The 16754-nt window shown below is 38.5% G+C and overlaps 1 protein-coding gene and 1 long non-coding RNA gene across 5 annotated transcripts in view; one reads left to right on the forward strand and one right to left on the reverse strand.

Moving 5' to 3' along the window:
- Nucleotides 1–16754, forward strand: part of CDH8 (cadherin 8) — a 324676-nt gene that overhangs the window by 3045 nt on the left and 304877 nt on the right. For all 4 annotated transcript variants that reach the window (XM_019755067.2, XM_074314784.1, XM_019755057.2 and 1 more), the window contains exon 2: nucleotides 11668–12118. In XM_019755067.2, the coding sequence (XP_019610626.2) occupies nucleotides 11840–12118 (279 nt within the window). In that variant the 5' untranslated portion in view covers nucleotides 11668–11839. The remainder of the gene's footprint in view (nucleotides 1–11667; nucleotides 12119–16754) is intronic.
- Nucleotides 12125–16408, reverse strand: LOC141567505 (uncharacterized). The gene is made up of 3 exons (XR_012490163.1): nucleotides 16096–16408; nucleotides 15695–15783; nucleotides 12125–13215 (listed from the first exon to the last, which is right to left on the reverse strand). It is a non-coding gene; the product is annotated as an uncharacterized LOC141567505 (long non-coding RNA).

Here is a 16754-nt window from a genome sequence, read left to right on the forward strand (position 1 = left end):
GTTTTTTGAAATCAGTGCTGTAATGCTGTCGCTCAAACTTTTTAATCTTTCTCTCCTGCAACCTGGACCTTGTATTTCCCATTATTAATTACACTTAAAAATCAGTTCTTCTGTTTTACAATCTACAGTCTCCTAAAACTCTCAAGACTCCAGATAGATAAATCTCTCCACCCAAGACTTCTAACATTTTTTTTGGGGGGGGTGGGGGGAGGGAGGGGACTAATGGTTGTATGTTTGGCATTTGGGATGTATTTTGTGAGCTCTTGAGGGTGTTATGAACTTAGCTGCAGAACAATGTTATATCAGCCCTCACTTGAATAGGAGCTTCATTTGCCTGCCACACATATATCAGCTCTAACGGGAAGGGACTCTTTAACCAGAAAAATAACTTTATTTGGGTATTATATAGAACTTTGATCAAGGCAGCAGTCATCCAAAGCAACCCCTAAATTTAGCACGGGACATACTTTAAATAGTCAGTGGTGATATGCTTGATGTGAAAAACCAAACCAACAACCTATATGACACGCTCCACAGGATGGAATAGACCACTTGGGAAGGCTTTTGTAGAGGCTGTTATATAAATATACTCCTGGTGCAACGTTTCCTTGTAAACTATGCCCAGATTTAAGGCCTGATACTCCTGGTGAGTGGGGAACATCAGATTGTTGGAGCAAAGCAAGGAAACTCCAAAGAATGGGGGTATAATGATTCTATTCAAGAAACTGTACCTCAGGGCTTTGCTTTCCAGGTTCCTTTCACTCTTTATTGGTTAGGAAAAAGGAACAAGCACATCTAGAAAAGTTAGACTCCACGCTTCATCAGCTGTTTGGAAAACCTTATTATTATAAGTAAATCAATGCTTTAAAGAAAATAAAAATCATTAGCTTCGTTTTTCTACTCAAGGTGGCACACCTTACAGCTTTATCTACATTCCAATTTGAGCAAATTTTCCATGCAAAGCCTTCAGAAGCTTTTCGTGGGTAAAATGACATTCAATTTATATTTCTAACCACACCTTTCTGCTCCATCAGCAAAGTTTTTTTGTTTGACAACATCAAAGATCACGCATAATCATAGTCACTTTTTAATTATCGATGCAATATAAGGTGCCAAGACTTTCTTGGTAAAATATTGTGCTCACTGGTATTGCTGGTATTGGTTGCAGTCATTTTATATTTCTTACAATGTTATTCAGAGAAGCAGGAAAAAATGCAGTTTTTTCTTTGTTTTCAGCACTGTTGTCATTCACAGCTGAAATGGACTAACTTTGCCTTTTAGTTTAGGAAAATACACAACTTTGGTGTATGATACACCCCCTACTGAGTATAGAATTAAACCAATGTTGATTCTTGTGTTCTGCATTATGTGTTGTTCACACACACACACACACACACACACACACCTTAAGTCTAGAGAACCTGAAAATGTGTCCAGATAATTAACTCATTTATTGGTTCAAGTATGAGATTTTTATCATGTTCCTTTTGCCATTTCATCTGCCTTAGATTATTTGATTTGCCCTCCTGGCTTCTCGGAAATGTGTATTGACCAATTTTTGTTTGTTTGTTTCAATATATCTGTTTGTGGCGTGGGAACATTTGTTTCCAGAATCTCATAAATGTGTACTTGTGAAATGGAATAATATTTTGATGGACCAACGCCGTCATATGATTTAGTGGAGCTTAATTAACCCAAGAGCTATTAGTCCTCTCTCATTTCATTCCCATGGAGGTTGTGATGAGCAATAGATTTCTGCTGAACTCTTGGTTCCTGCCTCTGGAACCCGCTTCAGATGTAACCATGAGGAGAAAATTAGTTGAACCTGGCAACTTCAAAAGGTCAGAAAAGAAATAAGTTCAAGGGATGCCATTTAGTTGCTTCTCCCATATGTTGCTGCAAACTCTGTCTCCACTGCACTTTATGGCAAAGCACCAGGCCCAGGACTGTTTCCTTTTTCTATCATGTCCCAAGCTTTTATTTCCTGAGTTTTAAATGTCATGTGTCATAAATATCATCTATCTTTTTGCTTTTAGAAGTCTTTTTTTAAAATTCTATTAGTAGGTATATAGATATAGATATAGATATGATTTCCTGTATCTCTTTGGAAAGCATCATAAAAGAATAACACTTGTATTTAGAACCTCAAACACTTTCCTTCTCTACTCTCACTGCCAAAGACAATTATAAATGTTAGAATGATGGTTGGTTGAGGGTTAAGGGCAGAATAAGTGCCTGGTAAACAATTATTTAATGTATTAATAGTTAACAAAGACTGCCCTCCCTACCTTCACTAGCAATTCTCAGTGAATGGCAGAGCAGGACACAGTCATAACCAGAATCTAACATTGTGACGATCTACCTCGATTTTCTCCACAGAAATTTCATCAATCGTCCTCAGTTTATTTTTAGACACAGATTTTCTCTTTAAAAAAAATCAATTGTATTCATGTTCCACAAAGCATATTTTTTCTCCCTTGATATCATTTTTTAAAAATTATATGGGAATAGAAAAATGACATAATTCAGCTTTGTAAAAATGAGAATGCCTGCAAACTTAGATTTGCATCAAGAAGGCTATTACACGATATGTGATGCAAAGTTATGTTTTATTGGGGAAAAATGCTGTAATTATGGAAGCGTTGTATGTGTAACCCAGTGTCTGTACCATTTTCCTGCTTGGAATGTATAAGAAAATCACCAAGAAAGAACTTACTTCTTCTCTTCCTCCTTTACTCCCTCCCTCTCTTCTTCCTTTAATATATTTTGTACTTAAATGGAACAATTCGCATTAACTTCATGTGACTTTCAAGTGTGAGTGTCTTAGAAGACAATTCTATACTCCTGTATATTGATTTTAATCAGCAAGATACCTAGTCCTCACATATACACACACGAAAAAAAAATGTATATCCCATTGTAAGGTGCAGTAAAATATCTACAGATATTTTAAGCAAATTGAATGTCTTACAAAAGAATATTAAATGAAATCTCCTTAATCCTTTCTATGTATATCATTAAGTGAAAATATTATCATAGTATATTCACATTCTATTAGCAGCAAGAATAATATTACCTACTCATTGATTCGTTCTAAATAAATTAATGCATAAAATATGATTATTTGATTCCTGATGTGACACAACATACAAAATGTAGATGGAAAGTGATATAAATATCATAAGGGGATGCCTTTCTTCTTGTTTATGCAACCTCATCTCCAAAATTTGATGTAAAAATTATAAGAGCACATTCCATTTCATTAGTCTATTGCCATTTCAGCTTAACAAGCAGAATTTAACTTTTCTGTATCTGAGTAGGCCCATCTTCAAAATGGGCATGCTCCGAAATGAGAAAAATAAATCCATACCTATTTTTGTTATAGTAAAACACTTGTCTTTGAGTTTCACTAACATATAGTAGCTGAAGATAGTATACTTATTTTAGAATCTGTATAAGCAATTTAGTTCGTTTTCATGAACTATGTATTCTCAGTGATATCTCAATATTATTTTTGTCAAGTGAAGGCTTGCTGTCTGACAGGCTACTTTTCTACCATCGGTGTCCCTAGTAGTTCATGGTAACCGTGTCAGTAGGTGGTTTTTTAGGCTATTAAGTCTTTGAGACATGAAAGAATGACAGAAAGGTGCACTTGCAAGGGTGGTTACTACACAGTCTAATCTAATTGGCAGAATCTTGACTTCTTATGCTGGGAGACTTGGCTGCATTTCAGTTTCAGTATTATAGACTGTAGCCCCAGTGATGGGATATAACTGATTTTAACCATTTTCACATTTCTTAAGCAAGAAGGGAGAGCTTCTGGTTTCTAACTATCATCCGTGGTTCTAAAATTCCTTGAAATCAATGGAAAAAATTTTGTTAGATATTTTTGGAAGAAGACATTACCTGAACCCAATTTCTAACTAGTGTTTTCATATCTGAGCTCCCTTATGAAAAGTGTTTAGATATTACTTTGGCCTCATCTTTGAATTGATAGGAACTCCCTACTTGGACCAATTTCATAAAAATATAGATGATTATGAAATGCAATGGAATTTTTCTTGTAGAAAAAAAGTACCAGGTCATGTTTGTCAACAAATGGTTACAATGTGATCGAAAGTACATAGCTCCAGTGTAGATAGATGTCTATTGCTTATACTTTGCCCTCTGGGGAAAAAATAATGATGGGTGATGGCATATCTTCTATGGAAAAGAGAGACATGGTAAAGGGGGTAAAACTACTCCTGTTCAAGGCCTAATAAAACTATATGAAGTCATTCATTATATGTTAGCTGTGGGTAAGGAAAGCTATTTATGAAATGCTATTTCATTTATATACAACTTGGTTGATGCCATTTTTTAGAAAATCAAGTGTTGGAAAAGATTATTTTATTACCTGTCTACATAGAATACAGGAATTTTCCCTAGTGATGTACACAACAAAAAATTGAAATACAATGAACACAGGACAAAGAAAGAGTGGAGAAAGGGGCCGACCATTCCACATTCGTAGGTGGTAGTTTTAATAGGCAAGAGAACTTACATAGGATGCTTGTCTTGGGAAACCACAGGATGAGTACATTTCCACACCTACCTGGGAGAAGCTTAAAAGTTTACCTAGAGGCCCCAGCGGGGTTCAGTATGTATTCAGTTCATGTATTCAGTTCAGTTCTTAATGACACATTGCTCTGTCAAGGCTGCATTCTTGAAGTGGCTGGTAGTGCAGGAACAGTGGGCAGAATGTACAGTCTTAAGACAGGGAGGGGGAAAAAGCCTCCTCCAATTACCCAGGTCCAGCTCAAGGGTCAGCTGGTATCTTCTCTGTGACCTCCTCCAACAAAGGGCTGGCACAAATTGTTTTCACTCATTAGGTCTTTGACTGTTCAATGTTGAGCAGGTGATGTAAAGACAGCAAAATATGTTTATTTTAAATGGAGAAGGAAGGGGTTTAGAATAGACTTGAAAATGGCTTTCTGGCACTACGCTGTCTTTAATTAGCAAGATAAGTGTGGGTCTTATACTCATCTTTTGGAGATGATCTCAATACAGTTCTTTCTTTAGCAAATCCAAGAGAATAGATTCATCTTTTATATTAGGTTGGTGAGAAAGGAATTGCAGTTTAAAAGGTTAAAAGTAATTGTAAAAACCTCAATAACTTTTGCACCAACCTAAGAGCTAACTAACTGTATGATTCTAAGAAAGTTTGTTGTTGTTGTTGTCTTATAAATAAACGTCTGGGTTTATAATGCTATTACAAGGGACTTTATTTTGACCTTCCTGGCTTTGTCATAGACCTAGTCAATTCATTCTGAAATGTCTATAACTGATGAAGAAGCTTCTATGGGAAGAACAAAGTTCTGACTCCATCTTAGGAAAGGAGAAGTATTTATTTTATTTATTTTAACCACTAATTATAGAACTTAAAGAAACTAATGCTTTCCGTAGAAAGAGAATAGCATGTCAATAACAGAGCAAAATGGATTTGGCAGGTATTATTTGGGTAAATGATATGCTTTTGGGTAGATAGAAAGCTGGTTAAGTGTATGGTCTGGTGCCAAAGAAAGATAACCAGAAGAGTTGCAGTTGAGGGGAGAGATAAACAGATACGTGTGTGTGTACATAAAAAAATTTAGAATCCTATTCTGCCCAGGGAATCTGGACAGGGAATTCTGAAGGCTTTAGGAAAGATGATTTATGTGTTATTATTCATATTTGGACACGTGCATGTATCGTTCCTCTCTAAGATCCAAAAACCATCCCTACCTGTCCTGCTCTAGTCACCCAGCGCTTGGCGTGAATTGCTCTGGGCCACATGCTGAATCACATACCCTGTGTTCCTGAAATACCACTTTGAATTCAATGTGCATTTACCTGTTTTGAAGCAGCCTGCTAATGGCTCTAAATTCAAGGTCAGAAACATTTTTAATAGAAACTCTCCGGTCTTGTGTGTCATTTTTGCTTCCATGAAATATTGTGGCCACTAAGCCCAGTGGATAATAAAAGCATAATTTCCTGTCAACCACAATAATCTGTTGGATTGAATCCTAAAGTGTCTGTAAAAGCCTGTTTCTATTTTAGATGTCACCTATGGTGTGTGGCTTATCATTTGGAACTTTAAACTATGCTGTTTACAAAATCGATGGTGCAGTATATTTTTGCATAATGACAACATATTTGAGAATTGACCCGAGTTCACCTTAAAAAAATGTTGGGGGTCAGCAGAGTGACATCCAGGTTGTAATCAAAACTATCTCTAAAATGTGAGTGTGAATGAAAAGTTGGGCTGTGAGTTTCTTAACCAAGAGAAGATATCTTCTTATTGGGGGGGGGGAGGGGGAATTCTAAAGACTTTTTTATTTGTAAGAATTCCAGAGAGACTGTAAAATCTCTTTATCTCCCTCTCTGGGCATAAATCAATGCAGCAACATTATAATCAAGTGGATTGCTTGGCCAGACATACGTATTGTGGTTGGAAAATCTAAAAATAAATTGATTTTTTTTTTTTTTTTACCCAAGCTTTACAACCTTGCTCAATTTCTTCTTCCTTGCACCAAATTAAGCAATCTGTGTACACAGTTACTATTCACAATGTTTATTAGTTCTGATAACAGTGACATAATTTTTGGTTGCATCTCAAACATTCCTATAAAGCTATTTTCTGATTATCAAGAGGGCCAATACTAGCTCTGCCTGTGGCAGGGGTGCAAGCATATAAATAGTATGGTTCTAATTGTCACAGGAGAATCCCATTTCTCTCGAAGCGGACTTTGTTGAAGTGAAGACCAAATCTCATCACCCCCAGTGAAGGCACCAGTCAGCCAGACAGTTTTCCCAGTGTCACTACTAATGTCGACATGGAATGGGGGAAGAATTTTATGACGTCATGCAAAATCCCACATATTTGTACACTCCAGTGTCTGATATGTGTATGTGGTCCTGTATACACAATGATAGTCAATAATTTAAGGGCATGACATTAGATGGCACTGAGCAGGAAGTGACTGCCCACCATAACCATCATTGAATCCCTCGGGTCATCTTAAAGACATGTTCGGAGTTGGGAGCTGGTCTATTCTCTGGAACCCCTGGCTTCTCAAACTCTGGTTCTCAAATTGGCAGCATCTGTGTTGCAGGGGGGATGAGGAGAAATGCAGTCTCACATGCCCCACCTGGTTTACGGGCCAGAATCCACTTTTGAGAAAGAGTTAGAGGTGACCTGTATATATATATATATATATATAAATAAATAAATTAAAATTTGAGAAGCATTCTCTTCCCCCCAGGGGTATCCTGGAGGTAACTCTTACTGGGCTTATCAGAGCTGATTGTTAAATTTTCAGGAACTGTCCTAAAGTAGGCTAAGGGTCACATGACGCTTGTAATTGGTCACGGTGGAAATATTTATATCATGGAAATCAGAAATTGGGTATTCTTTTCGAGAGCTACTTGTTAAATATGTCGCAGTACACCCTCACCTCTAACGGTTGCTGGTCTTTTCAACGGAAGGGAAACAGCTTTGACAGTATCTATTTAAGTAAAATAAAACATTGTTTAACATATCAACTCTCTGTTCCTCAGTTTGCTTATCTCTAAAAGGGGCATGATGATAACAGAGTAATAATACTTATATCATAGGGTTATTTTGAAGAGTATCTAAAAATATAGAGAGAAAATGTACGTGTATATACATATGTTGTCTTCCGTGTTGGTTTACTATATCCATACATACAGTGTGTGTGTATGTGAGTGTGTATAATCCTTCTTGATGATTTCATATTACCCAAACAATTTGTAAGTATTCACTTTAATCTTTTTGTGGAAAAAAACTATTGGTTTTCCATTATTAAATAAATATTTTAAAAACTGCAACTGTTTCAGTAATTATAAAGTAATAGTACAAGCGGTTCAAGAATATGGCCGAATTTGAATAGGGGTACATGAGTGTTTCAGGTGCTGAAAGCTTTGCAGAGGGAAGTAGTAGGAATGACCAGTACCTAAGAAGAAGGGTTTCCACAGAGTCGGGCCAGTTTCTCCCTGGAGCTCTGCCAGAGTTCTGCCACCAACTGTGGCACATTGCCAAGTCACTCCCCCTTTCTCTTGAAAAATGAAGAGTTGGGTCATAAGAGCACGCATCTGTCTCCCATTCCCTCTCCACGGGAGGGCATATATTTTAATATCCTCAAAGCTTCAATGAAATCAAACATGCTCTTTTCACAGAGGACTGGCAGAGATGAAGGCACCCTATTTGCCATGAAGTCTGTAGTGGCTGTGACTAGGATGAGTTTGGTAGGTAGGGTGAAGACGCCATGATTGTGGATTGAATGAGCTAGTAAGTAATAGTTTGAAAAACGCTAGGTACAGGTTCATTCAGAGATCCTGGATTAGTTAGTGGTCTTGTTCCTGTCCATTGCTTGACTTACATGTTGTTTCACACCTACCCCTCCCCAGGTGGGTAATCCCTTCTCACCATTTAGATGACACTTCCTCCAGGAAGCCTTCTTTGATGCTGTCAAGACGTGTGGCATACCCATCACTCTGTATTCTGTAACTTCTCAGACTGTGTTTCACTAAACATTATAAGTACATATTTCTTAGTCTTTACCTTTTAGACTCTGCTTCCTGAAGATAAGAGCTCTAACCTGTTTGCCTTTCTATTTCTGGAACCAGACACACAGTATATGCTCATGAAATATTTATATGCTGAGAGTGGGGGCTGTGGGAAGAAAGAGAATTTGGGAGTGAGATTACCTAGATTCAAATAATAGTCTGCTTTTTATTGCAGGTGTTCTTTGGGTAAGTCATTTGATTATGATTTGGTTATCCTGTGCCGCAGTTTTGAACAATACAGTGTAAGGCATAGTAAGCTTTATCTAAATGTAAGATATTATATTAATGGATAGTGTTTTGGGCTCTGAATATAAGTATTTATTCATGTCTTCATACTAACAAATGAAGCTGTGTCATCGTATAAAACTGTTTCAGGGTCTATTATTACTTTTTACCTGATTCTGGCGAGTTCAGGTAGGACACCAATCGTGTCGCATTTCGTTCTGAGTGCCACTTGGTCGTTTCATCCAAGAAATGTCTATTACACATTTAAATTGGGATTAAATGTCCCTGTCCCAGAATCATTAACAACACAGCAGATGCCAGAGTATCCTTGCAGAGTATTTGGCACAATTTAAGAATAACCATACGCTCTGGCCTTTCTTCAATGCTTTAGCAAGATTATCTCTTTGAATATTCCCTCTGAACCTGTTAGGTATATGTATTATTATACTTGGTGTCATTGACTGATCCGCAGTTGTAGAACTGGTAAGTATCGTGCTTCAACTAGAATTCAAACCCCAGGCAGGCTGATGCTGGAGGAAACTTACAACCCTCTCATGGTTCTCCTCTCTGGCACTCAGGCAATGAAGGATGGCATACACGTGCTCTATGGCCTGTCAGGGAGCAGGGTATATTTGTGGAGAGTAAGTCTCTGCCCTGAGCAGTGTTTAGGCTGAGGCTCTATGACTAAAATGAGCCTCACCTTTGGTGTAATAGGTACCACCCCTTTCCTCATTGGTACCACCCTCATCCTCCCGCAAACCACCTTAGGGCAGAGTTTTTGTTTTTAACTTTTTAAAGTTTATTTTTCAATTACAGTTGGCATTCAGTATTATTTTATATTAATGTCAGGTGTCTACCATAGTGGTTAGACATTTATATAACCTACAAAGGATCCCCCCACCCGCCACCACACATTACCATAGTACTGACTATATCCCCTGTTCTATACTTCACATCCCCATGACTAGTTTGACTTTTGACTGCTTTTGTGTGTGACTCTTGTGCTTTGCTTATTCCCACTGCAGAGGTCACACAGTGTAACACTTTGTTCATTCATTTAACTTTTTTTTTACCAGAGCCTCTCGAGGGCAGGGACCGTGTCAATACCATCCTCATAGTTTAGTGAGTGTCCCCCGAGTTCTGGCTGCTTTACGGGTGTCTTGTTTCTGAGTGTCACTACTGCCTGGAAACTAGGCGTTATCATCATCCTTTTGCAGAAGATAAAAACTGAAGCTCAGAGAACTTCAGTATCTCGTCTATCATTACAGCCGGTGAGCTGGGATTCAGACTCAGGTCTTTCTGCCTCCACCACTTTCGCTGCAGCAGACCATAATAATTCTTAGCACTGTCCCCGCTCCCGTGTCTAGGAGAGCGCATAGCCCACGATGGACATGTTATATAGATGCTATCTATGAAAATTAGTGGACTGGCAATTCACAAGGATATTAATATTTTGAGGTCTCTTATAAAGACCTTTTGAATTTAGTTTTGAATAGGAAGCCTGCAAAGGTCTGCTCTCACACTGGGATGAGAGAGGGTCTTAATGGAAATCTGCTTTACAGGAAAGCTTGACTTTCCTGAGTGGGCTGCCATTCTAGGGAGAGTAGAGGACATTGTTCTGAGTTGCATCCCTACCGAAAGCTTTTCTTCTCTTCAGTTTCCCAAACACCTGCTGCTTGCAGGGGCTCCCGTGTTCACTCATCAAGGTGGGGATGTTTTTGAGGGACTCTTTTGAGTCCTAGTGACAGGTGCAGCAATCCCCCTGGCCATCTTGTTAGATCAGATCCTGCCTGCTTTTGCAGCAGGACCTAGGTCTTCCCCTTTCAACTGGCTTCTCTCAGGCCACCCACTAGCACAGCTAATGTTAATGACTCTTGCTTTCCCATTCTGAGCCAGAAGAGAACCAAGAACCTAGAGGTGAAAGGTGCCCTGCCTTTCACGGATTCCCTGAGCTAAACTGTTCTCACCAGTGTCCTGAGGAATTATTTTCCCATTTAATTTAATTCAGCAAGGCTTCTCTCTGGGATGTGCAGGGAACATTACTTCTTTAGAAATAATTTTTTTGAGAGGGAAGAAACACGGTTTGCCATGCTGAGGGTAAGCAAAAAATGTATTTGACACCTCAGGTAATGGGGATTTTTTTTGCCCATCCCTTTCTGAATCGCTTCAATTGAAAATTGTATTGTTACCGTATTTCCTTCCCAAAGGAGCTTTTCATAATTTAAATCTCCTGTTCACCTGTACATTTACAATGGGAGTCCTGACACTGTCCTGATTATAGCATACAGGCTGGACATTACAGAATTTCTCTCTGGGAGCATACTAATTGCATTCATTCATTATTAGCATCCTGGTGGGGAATTGCATTCTGCACCCTGAACTCAGTGATCCCTTCTGATGGGTTGTGGCAGCTAAGACTGTAAAAAATTGGGGCCATTTTCCTCCCCATTCTCATTCGGACATTAAAAAAAAGGAGTACTCATTAAAGGCTAGTTCCTTTCCACGGTTCAGCACAAAGTGAACTAGAACCCATCTTTAAACTGGTAAAGAAAGACACAAAGAGAGAGAGGGAGGGAGAGAGCGAGGGAGGGAATTTATATTACTGTACTTGAAGCAGTTTTTGATAAGTAACATAGACACAACATTAACACTAAAATCTAAATAAACTTTAAAAAATAAAAGGACCTATTATCTTTCTTGTTCTGATACCTCAGATCTACTTTTTTAACTGAAGATTTTTTGGAAAATGTATACTGTTGTCCATTTACCTGATTTTGAAAAGTGTTTCAGTGGACTTTTATCTTTCTTCCTTTTTCTTTTTTTTCTTTTCTGCAGGACATTTCAATGAAAAGGAAAGCCTCTGGATCTTGTTCTTAGAAAAACTGTTTAGATGATGTCTGTTTCCTGTGCTGCAGACACGTGGCAGACCTGTAAGTAAATGCTCGGCTGTGCATGATGAATTGGATGGCTGCAGACCAGAGGCAAAAAAAGTAATTGTCTCATTTTCATGGTGATTTGCTTAACTGGTGGGACCATGCCAGAACGGCTAGCGGAAATGCTCTTGGATCTCTGGACTCCATTAATAATATTATGGATCACTGTCCCCCCTTGCATTCACGCGGCTCCGATGAATCAGTCTCAAGTGTTAATGAGTGGATCCCGTTTGGAACTAAACAGGCTGAGTGAAGAACAGCGAGTTTTGAACCGCTCCAAAAGAGGCTGGGTTTGGAATCAAATGTTTGTCCTGGAAGAGTTTTCTGGACCTGAACCGATTCTTGTTGGGCGGGTAAGCTTCGTGTTTTTTTTAAGATCTCAATTTCAGGATCTGTTTCTTGTCTTTAGATCTTAACGTCAGACTTGTCACAGTTGTTACCACACTTTGCTGTAAGTACTTTTGGCCAGATGGTGGGTTAGTTTACCTATTGGTTTCTTTCGGAATATGAAAAATCTCGTGGTAACACTTTTAAATGCAGACAGACTGCTCTTCTGAGGAAAGCTCATCTCCCCCACCCCTTCCACCATCATAAATACGGTAACACTTGTGTGATGCATACACAAACAAGTGTGTTTTTTTCCGCATTTCGTACAAGAAACCTATATGCCAAACCTTTTCTCTCTAAGCTTATGGTGCATTTTTTTCTCATTTTGGATTTATACCGCCTTGATTCCTAAAATGTTATTTTATTTAGAGGCCATGTTTCTCCGATTTCAGGTAGATCTTTTTTCTCCCTTTTTGTTTGTTTCTTTTCTTTCTTTCTCTCTGTTTTTTTTTTTTTTTTTTTTTTTTTTTTGGTTTGTTATTTCAATCTCTAACCAAGGATGATGAAAAAAGGGAAATTCTTGGTGTGGATGCTTAACAGGTCTTTGTACCATAATCAGTAAACTTGGCAATAAGAAACTAATTCATTCATTGTCCAAGGGAATCAAATGCATAGAATCAAAATTTTAACATAACGGTGCATGTGTGTGCAGGTGTTAAACTGGATTTACATTTGTTTTATTGTTGTTGGCAGCCTAGACAAATGTTCCTTGTGTAGATAAGTCACACTGTAGGTTGCTGGAGACCATACCCGCTTATTCTTCAGAACTGTTCATAAGCTTCTGTTAATTTTGACACACACCATCATCTAGGTAGAATTGCAGCTATGAGCCTGGCATTACTGATTTTCCTACATCATATTCAGAAGTGAATCATGCCAATATTATTCGTTTCCCAAATGCAGGATTGAAAAGAAAAAAAAAATAAGAAGGGAGTAAAATGTTGATATTCACGTCTTGAGTTAACTCTGCATGTCCCTGGGACCTTCTGATTGCTTTCCCGCTTCTGCTTTGCAAAGGACTTTGAGCCTCTCCAAGGATTATCTTTTCTCATTTCATGTAATTCTGCTTTGACAAAGGAAACCTGGATAAGGCAATATGAATCATTCAAAGGATACTTACTAAGCCCTTTCTATGTGTCAGACACTCTCGTAGGCACACGTGGGGGCGTATCAATGAACAAAACAATGACTCCCGCCTTCAAGAAACTCACATGCCAGCCAGCATTGAGTGTTTATTATAAGAGTGTTGAATACTATTATAAAAACACTGTGGGCACAATCCTATTTGCTTCTAACAATAGCTCCTTCCTCCTCGTCCTGTGCGTATGTATTTGTGTATGTATATATGTGTACGTGTATACCATTTTTTCCATAAGTCCAAAATATAAAAATCTCTAATATATGCATACATATGTTTTTTGCATGCTTAATGCAAACTTAGGTAGCAGAACTGACTTGAGGCTATTTATAGTTTTAATACATCCCATGACTGTGGCTGTTCATACATTTCCCAGCAGAAATGTTAATGTGTTTGATTACAGGGTGCTATCCCAGACTCTGGGTTACTTACTATACAGTTTGTATACCTTGATGTTTCTAAATGTGAAAACTGCTGAATTCCAAAACACATTTGGCCCAGCGGGTTTTGATGGGCTTCTTCGCCAGCATTATCTTTTTTGTGAGTACAGAAACCGAGACTTAGATGGAATAATAAAGCAAAACAAGATCATAGAGCAAGTAAACGATCTGAGTTTGAATCAGGTTGGAGATTCCCAAAGCCATAATTTTACCCAGCATACATCCTATTACATCTTAGTAACTAGCTACCATGTGTTTAAACCATAATTTGCCCTTAAGAGTTATCGAGTGCTGAGTCTTTAAAATTCCTACTTTCTGGATATTCAGAATTTCTTTAGCCGGGACTAAGACAAGTCATTTCATACCATGTGAAACTCTGGATATACATGTCTACATACGTAATGGATGGATATTTTTTCTTTGTTTTTTCAGTTAATTCTTTATGGGGGTATATCACGTGGATGGTATACTGTAGCATATAAATAAACAAACATGCTATGCCCTGGAGACCTGTCCATTTGTAACCAAATAGAAAAAGTAATTATATGGGGCTTTGTTTTGGACTCACAGAATCCGATGACTCTGTTCACGTCCATTCTTTAACTGACGTGATATAGAGGCAAATGTCCAGGCTTTCAGCATCGTTTGTGACTTAGAAATGCTCAAGAAATCCACGCTTCTTTGAATGACAGAAATGTTGAAATGGCCAAAACGTGCCTGAGTCTTGGTTACTGTTTTTATGAATTAGCTCTTTCCTTGCTCCCTACCTTGGCCAATTCCTAAACAAATGCTAAATCAGAGTTAAACTTGTTTTCTAAAGAACTTTTCTGCACACATTTCCAATCATACATATTTCCTTTTAAAGAAAACTGCTCCTGAATTATTATAGTTTAGCCTTTAAGAATCTTGCGTTGTAACAAAGCCAAAAATACATTTTAGGTGACAGCTTCTGATGACGCGGCAGGCCGAGTGTGGGGATGACCCTTATGTGTGTGTGTGGGGGGGCCCACTGGCGCTTCACAATGTTTTATCTCTGTGCACACTCGTCCATATCTGACTCTAAACCACTTCATCGCTGAGTTTCTCCCCAGGAACTGGCTGAGAAGCATTAGTTAGTTCTAAACATTCCTGCTTTTTAAAAGGCCCACCTGCGAGTCACCAAGGTGAGGGCTTTGGGCCCCACAGACTGAGTTCAAGCCCAAGGGCAGAGCCAGTTTTTGAACACTTGGCGCCTCAGAGTTTCACATATACCTTCACCTCACCAATTGTCTGCTTTTACTATAGTGGTAGGTAGCTGGATGCAGAGAAAGAACTAAGCCTTAGAGATGGCACTCTCCAGAGGTTAGAAATATTGACTTTGCCAGTTTCTGGTTGATAACCCTGGGAAAGTTACTAAGACTTCAAGGGTTATACAAATAGGATAAATAAGATCATATAAGAGTAAATGAAATAATGTATGCATTGTTCCTACACATAATAATTGTATTCGTGACTGTATTAATCATACAATTGTGTGTGTGTGGGTGTGTGTGTATAGTTGGAGTAGAGGACAAACTGACAGTTACATCAGCAGGTGAGCACAAGAGTCTGAAAGAGCCGTTTCCATTAGCCCAGGTACTCAAGGTGAAGGTGATGTTTAGATATGTATTGAAGGGTGACTGTCACTTAGCCTGTTGAGATAGGGTGGAGTGAGAAATTAGGTGCCCCAGTTGGATAGAAGGGTTTATGCAATGTCATGGGTATAGGGTAGGACTACTGAAGGTCTCCTGGGTTAGAAGTAACATAAGCCTGTATATTTCTTGTTAAATTAAAATGAAGCTGAAAGTCGTATTTGTAGAGAAAAGCCTTCCCTGTCCCATTCTGTCAAAAAAATAACTATCCTATCTCCAATATTTTGTATCCTTTGACTATGCTTTATTTTTTCTCCTTTCGAAGGATCGTTATCTCACATACTTTATACTTACCTTGTTGATGATTTATCTTCTACCACAATGCAAATTCTACAAAGAAAGGGTTTTTGTCTTCTTTGTTCTTTACTATATATCCCCAGGACCTGCATACAAGAAGGGCTCAGTAAATATTTTTCACAAATAAATGAATGAATAACTCACCTAAGTAATGGAGGAATTTACAAAAGCAATATAAAATCAATCGGATTTAATACAAAGGGCAGTTTTTCAATAAAGGGACCAATGTGTTGCTTTCATTCTCTCTTTCTTCTTGGTATCTTATAGACCAGCTGGGTAGTTTAAACATCGTTTCTATATATTGATTTTAAAAGTCTTTCTCTGAGTTGGTGATAGTGGACAAGTGAATTTGTTAAAATAACTCTCTCTGAGGAGGCTGCAGAGAGAGTCCCTCTTACCAGTGGCACGAAGTAGTGCAGGATAGTGATTTCATTATTTCCAATCCATCAGCAAGCTTATGCTCGTTCTGAGGCCACAAAGGACACCAAATTCACACTTTGTAATTGTGTGGTAAATGACAGAATTATATTTAGGACACACATCCCTATGGAATAGGAAAAAAAAGCAGTATTACAAAATGTGTGGAACATCTATCGATTCTCAGCCCACGTTCCTTTAGCTCTTGTTCTGTGGTGCTGTGATCCTCTGTTCCTCCTGTTGCTTTATTTTGCGAGAAGCCGGTTTGCGGTCCAGGTGGTCAGAGATGCATCATAAATCCTTTCTCTTACATAAACTCCTCTGCTCTCTTCCCTCCCTTCTTCCCTCCTACCTGGGCTTCTGAGCCGTTCCTTATTTGGATATAACTCTCTCACGGGTGATGCCACGTCTATTTATAATTCTCTCCCTCCAAGGCACTGACTCATTTTCTCTTTTTAAATTTGACCTTCTAACCTTCCCTCTTCCCTGTAACTTGGAAATCGTTTGGGTGGCGCTTCATGTGAAGGACACGGGATGCCAAACAATTACACTGTATTATAGTTTACGGTGTCAGTGGCTGGTAAGAAAATTGTACTTGACATGCCATTATTTTTGCAGGCCGTCTGCATGTTAAGCGCAC

This window comes from Rhinolophus sinicus, linkage group LG11 (assembly GCF_036562045.2).
Source record: "Rhinolophus sinicus isolate RSC01 linkage group LG11, ASM3656204v1, whole genome shotgun sequence".
Taxonomy (NCBI): domain Eukaryota; kingdom Metazoa; phylum Chordata; class Mammalia; order Chiroptera; family Rhinolophidae; genus Rhinolophus; species Rhinolophus sinicus.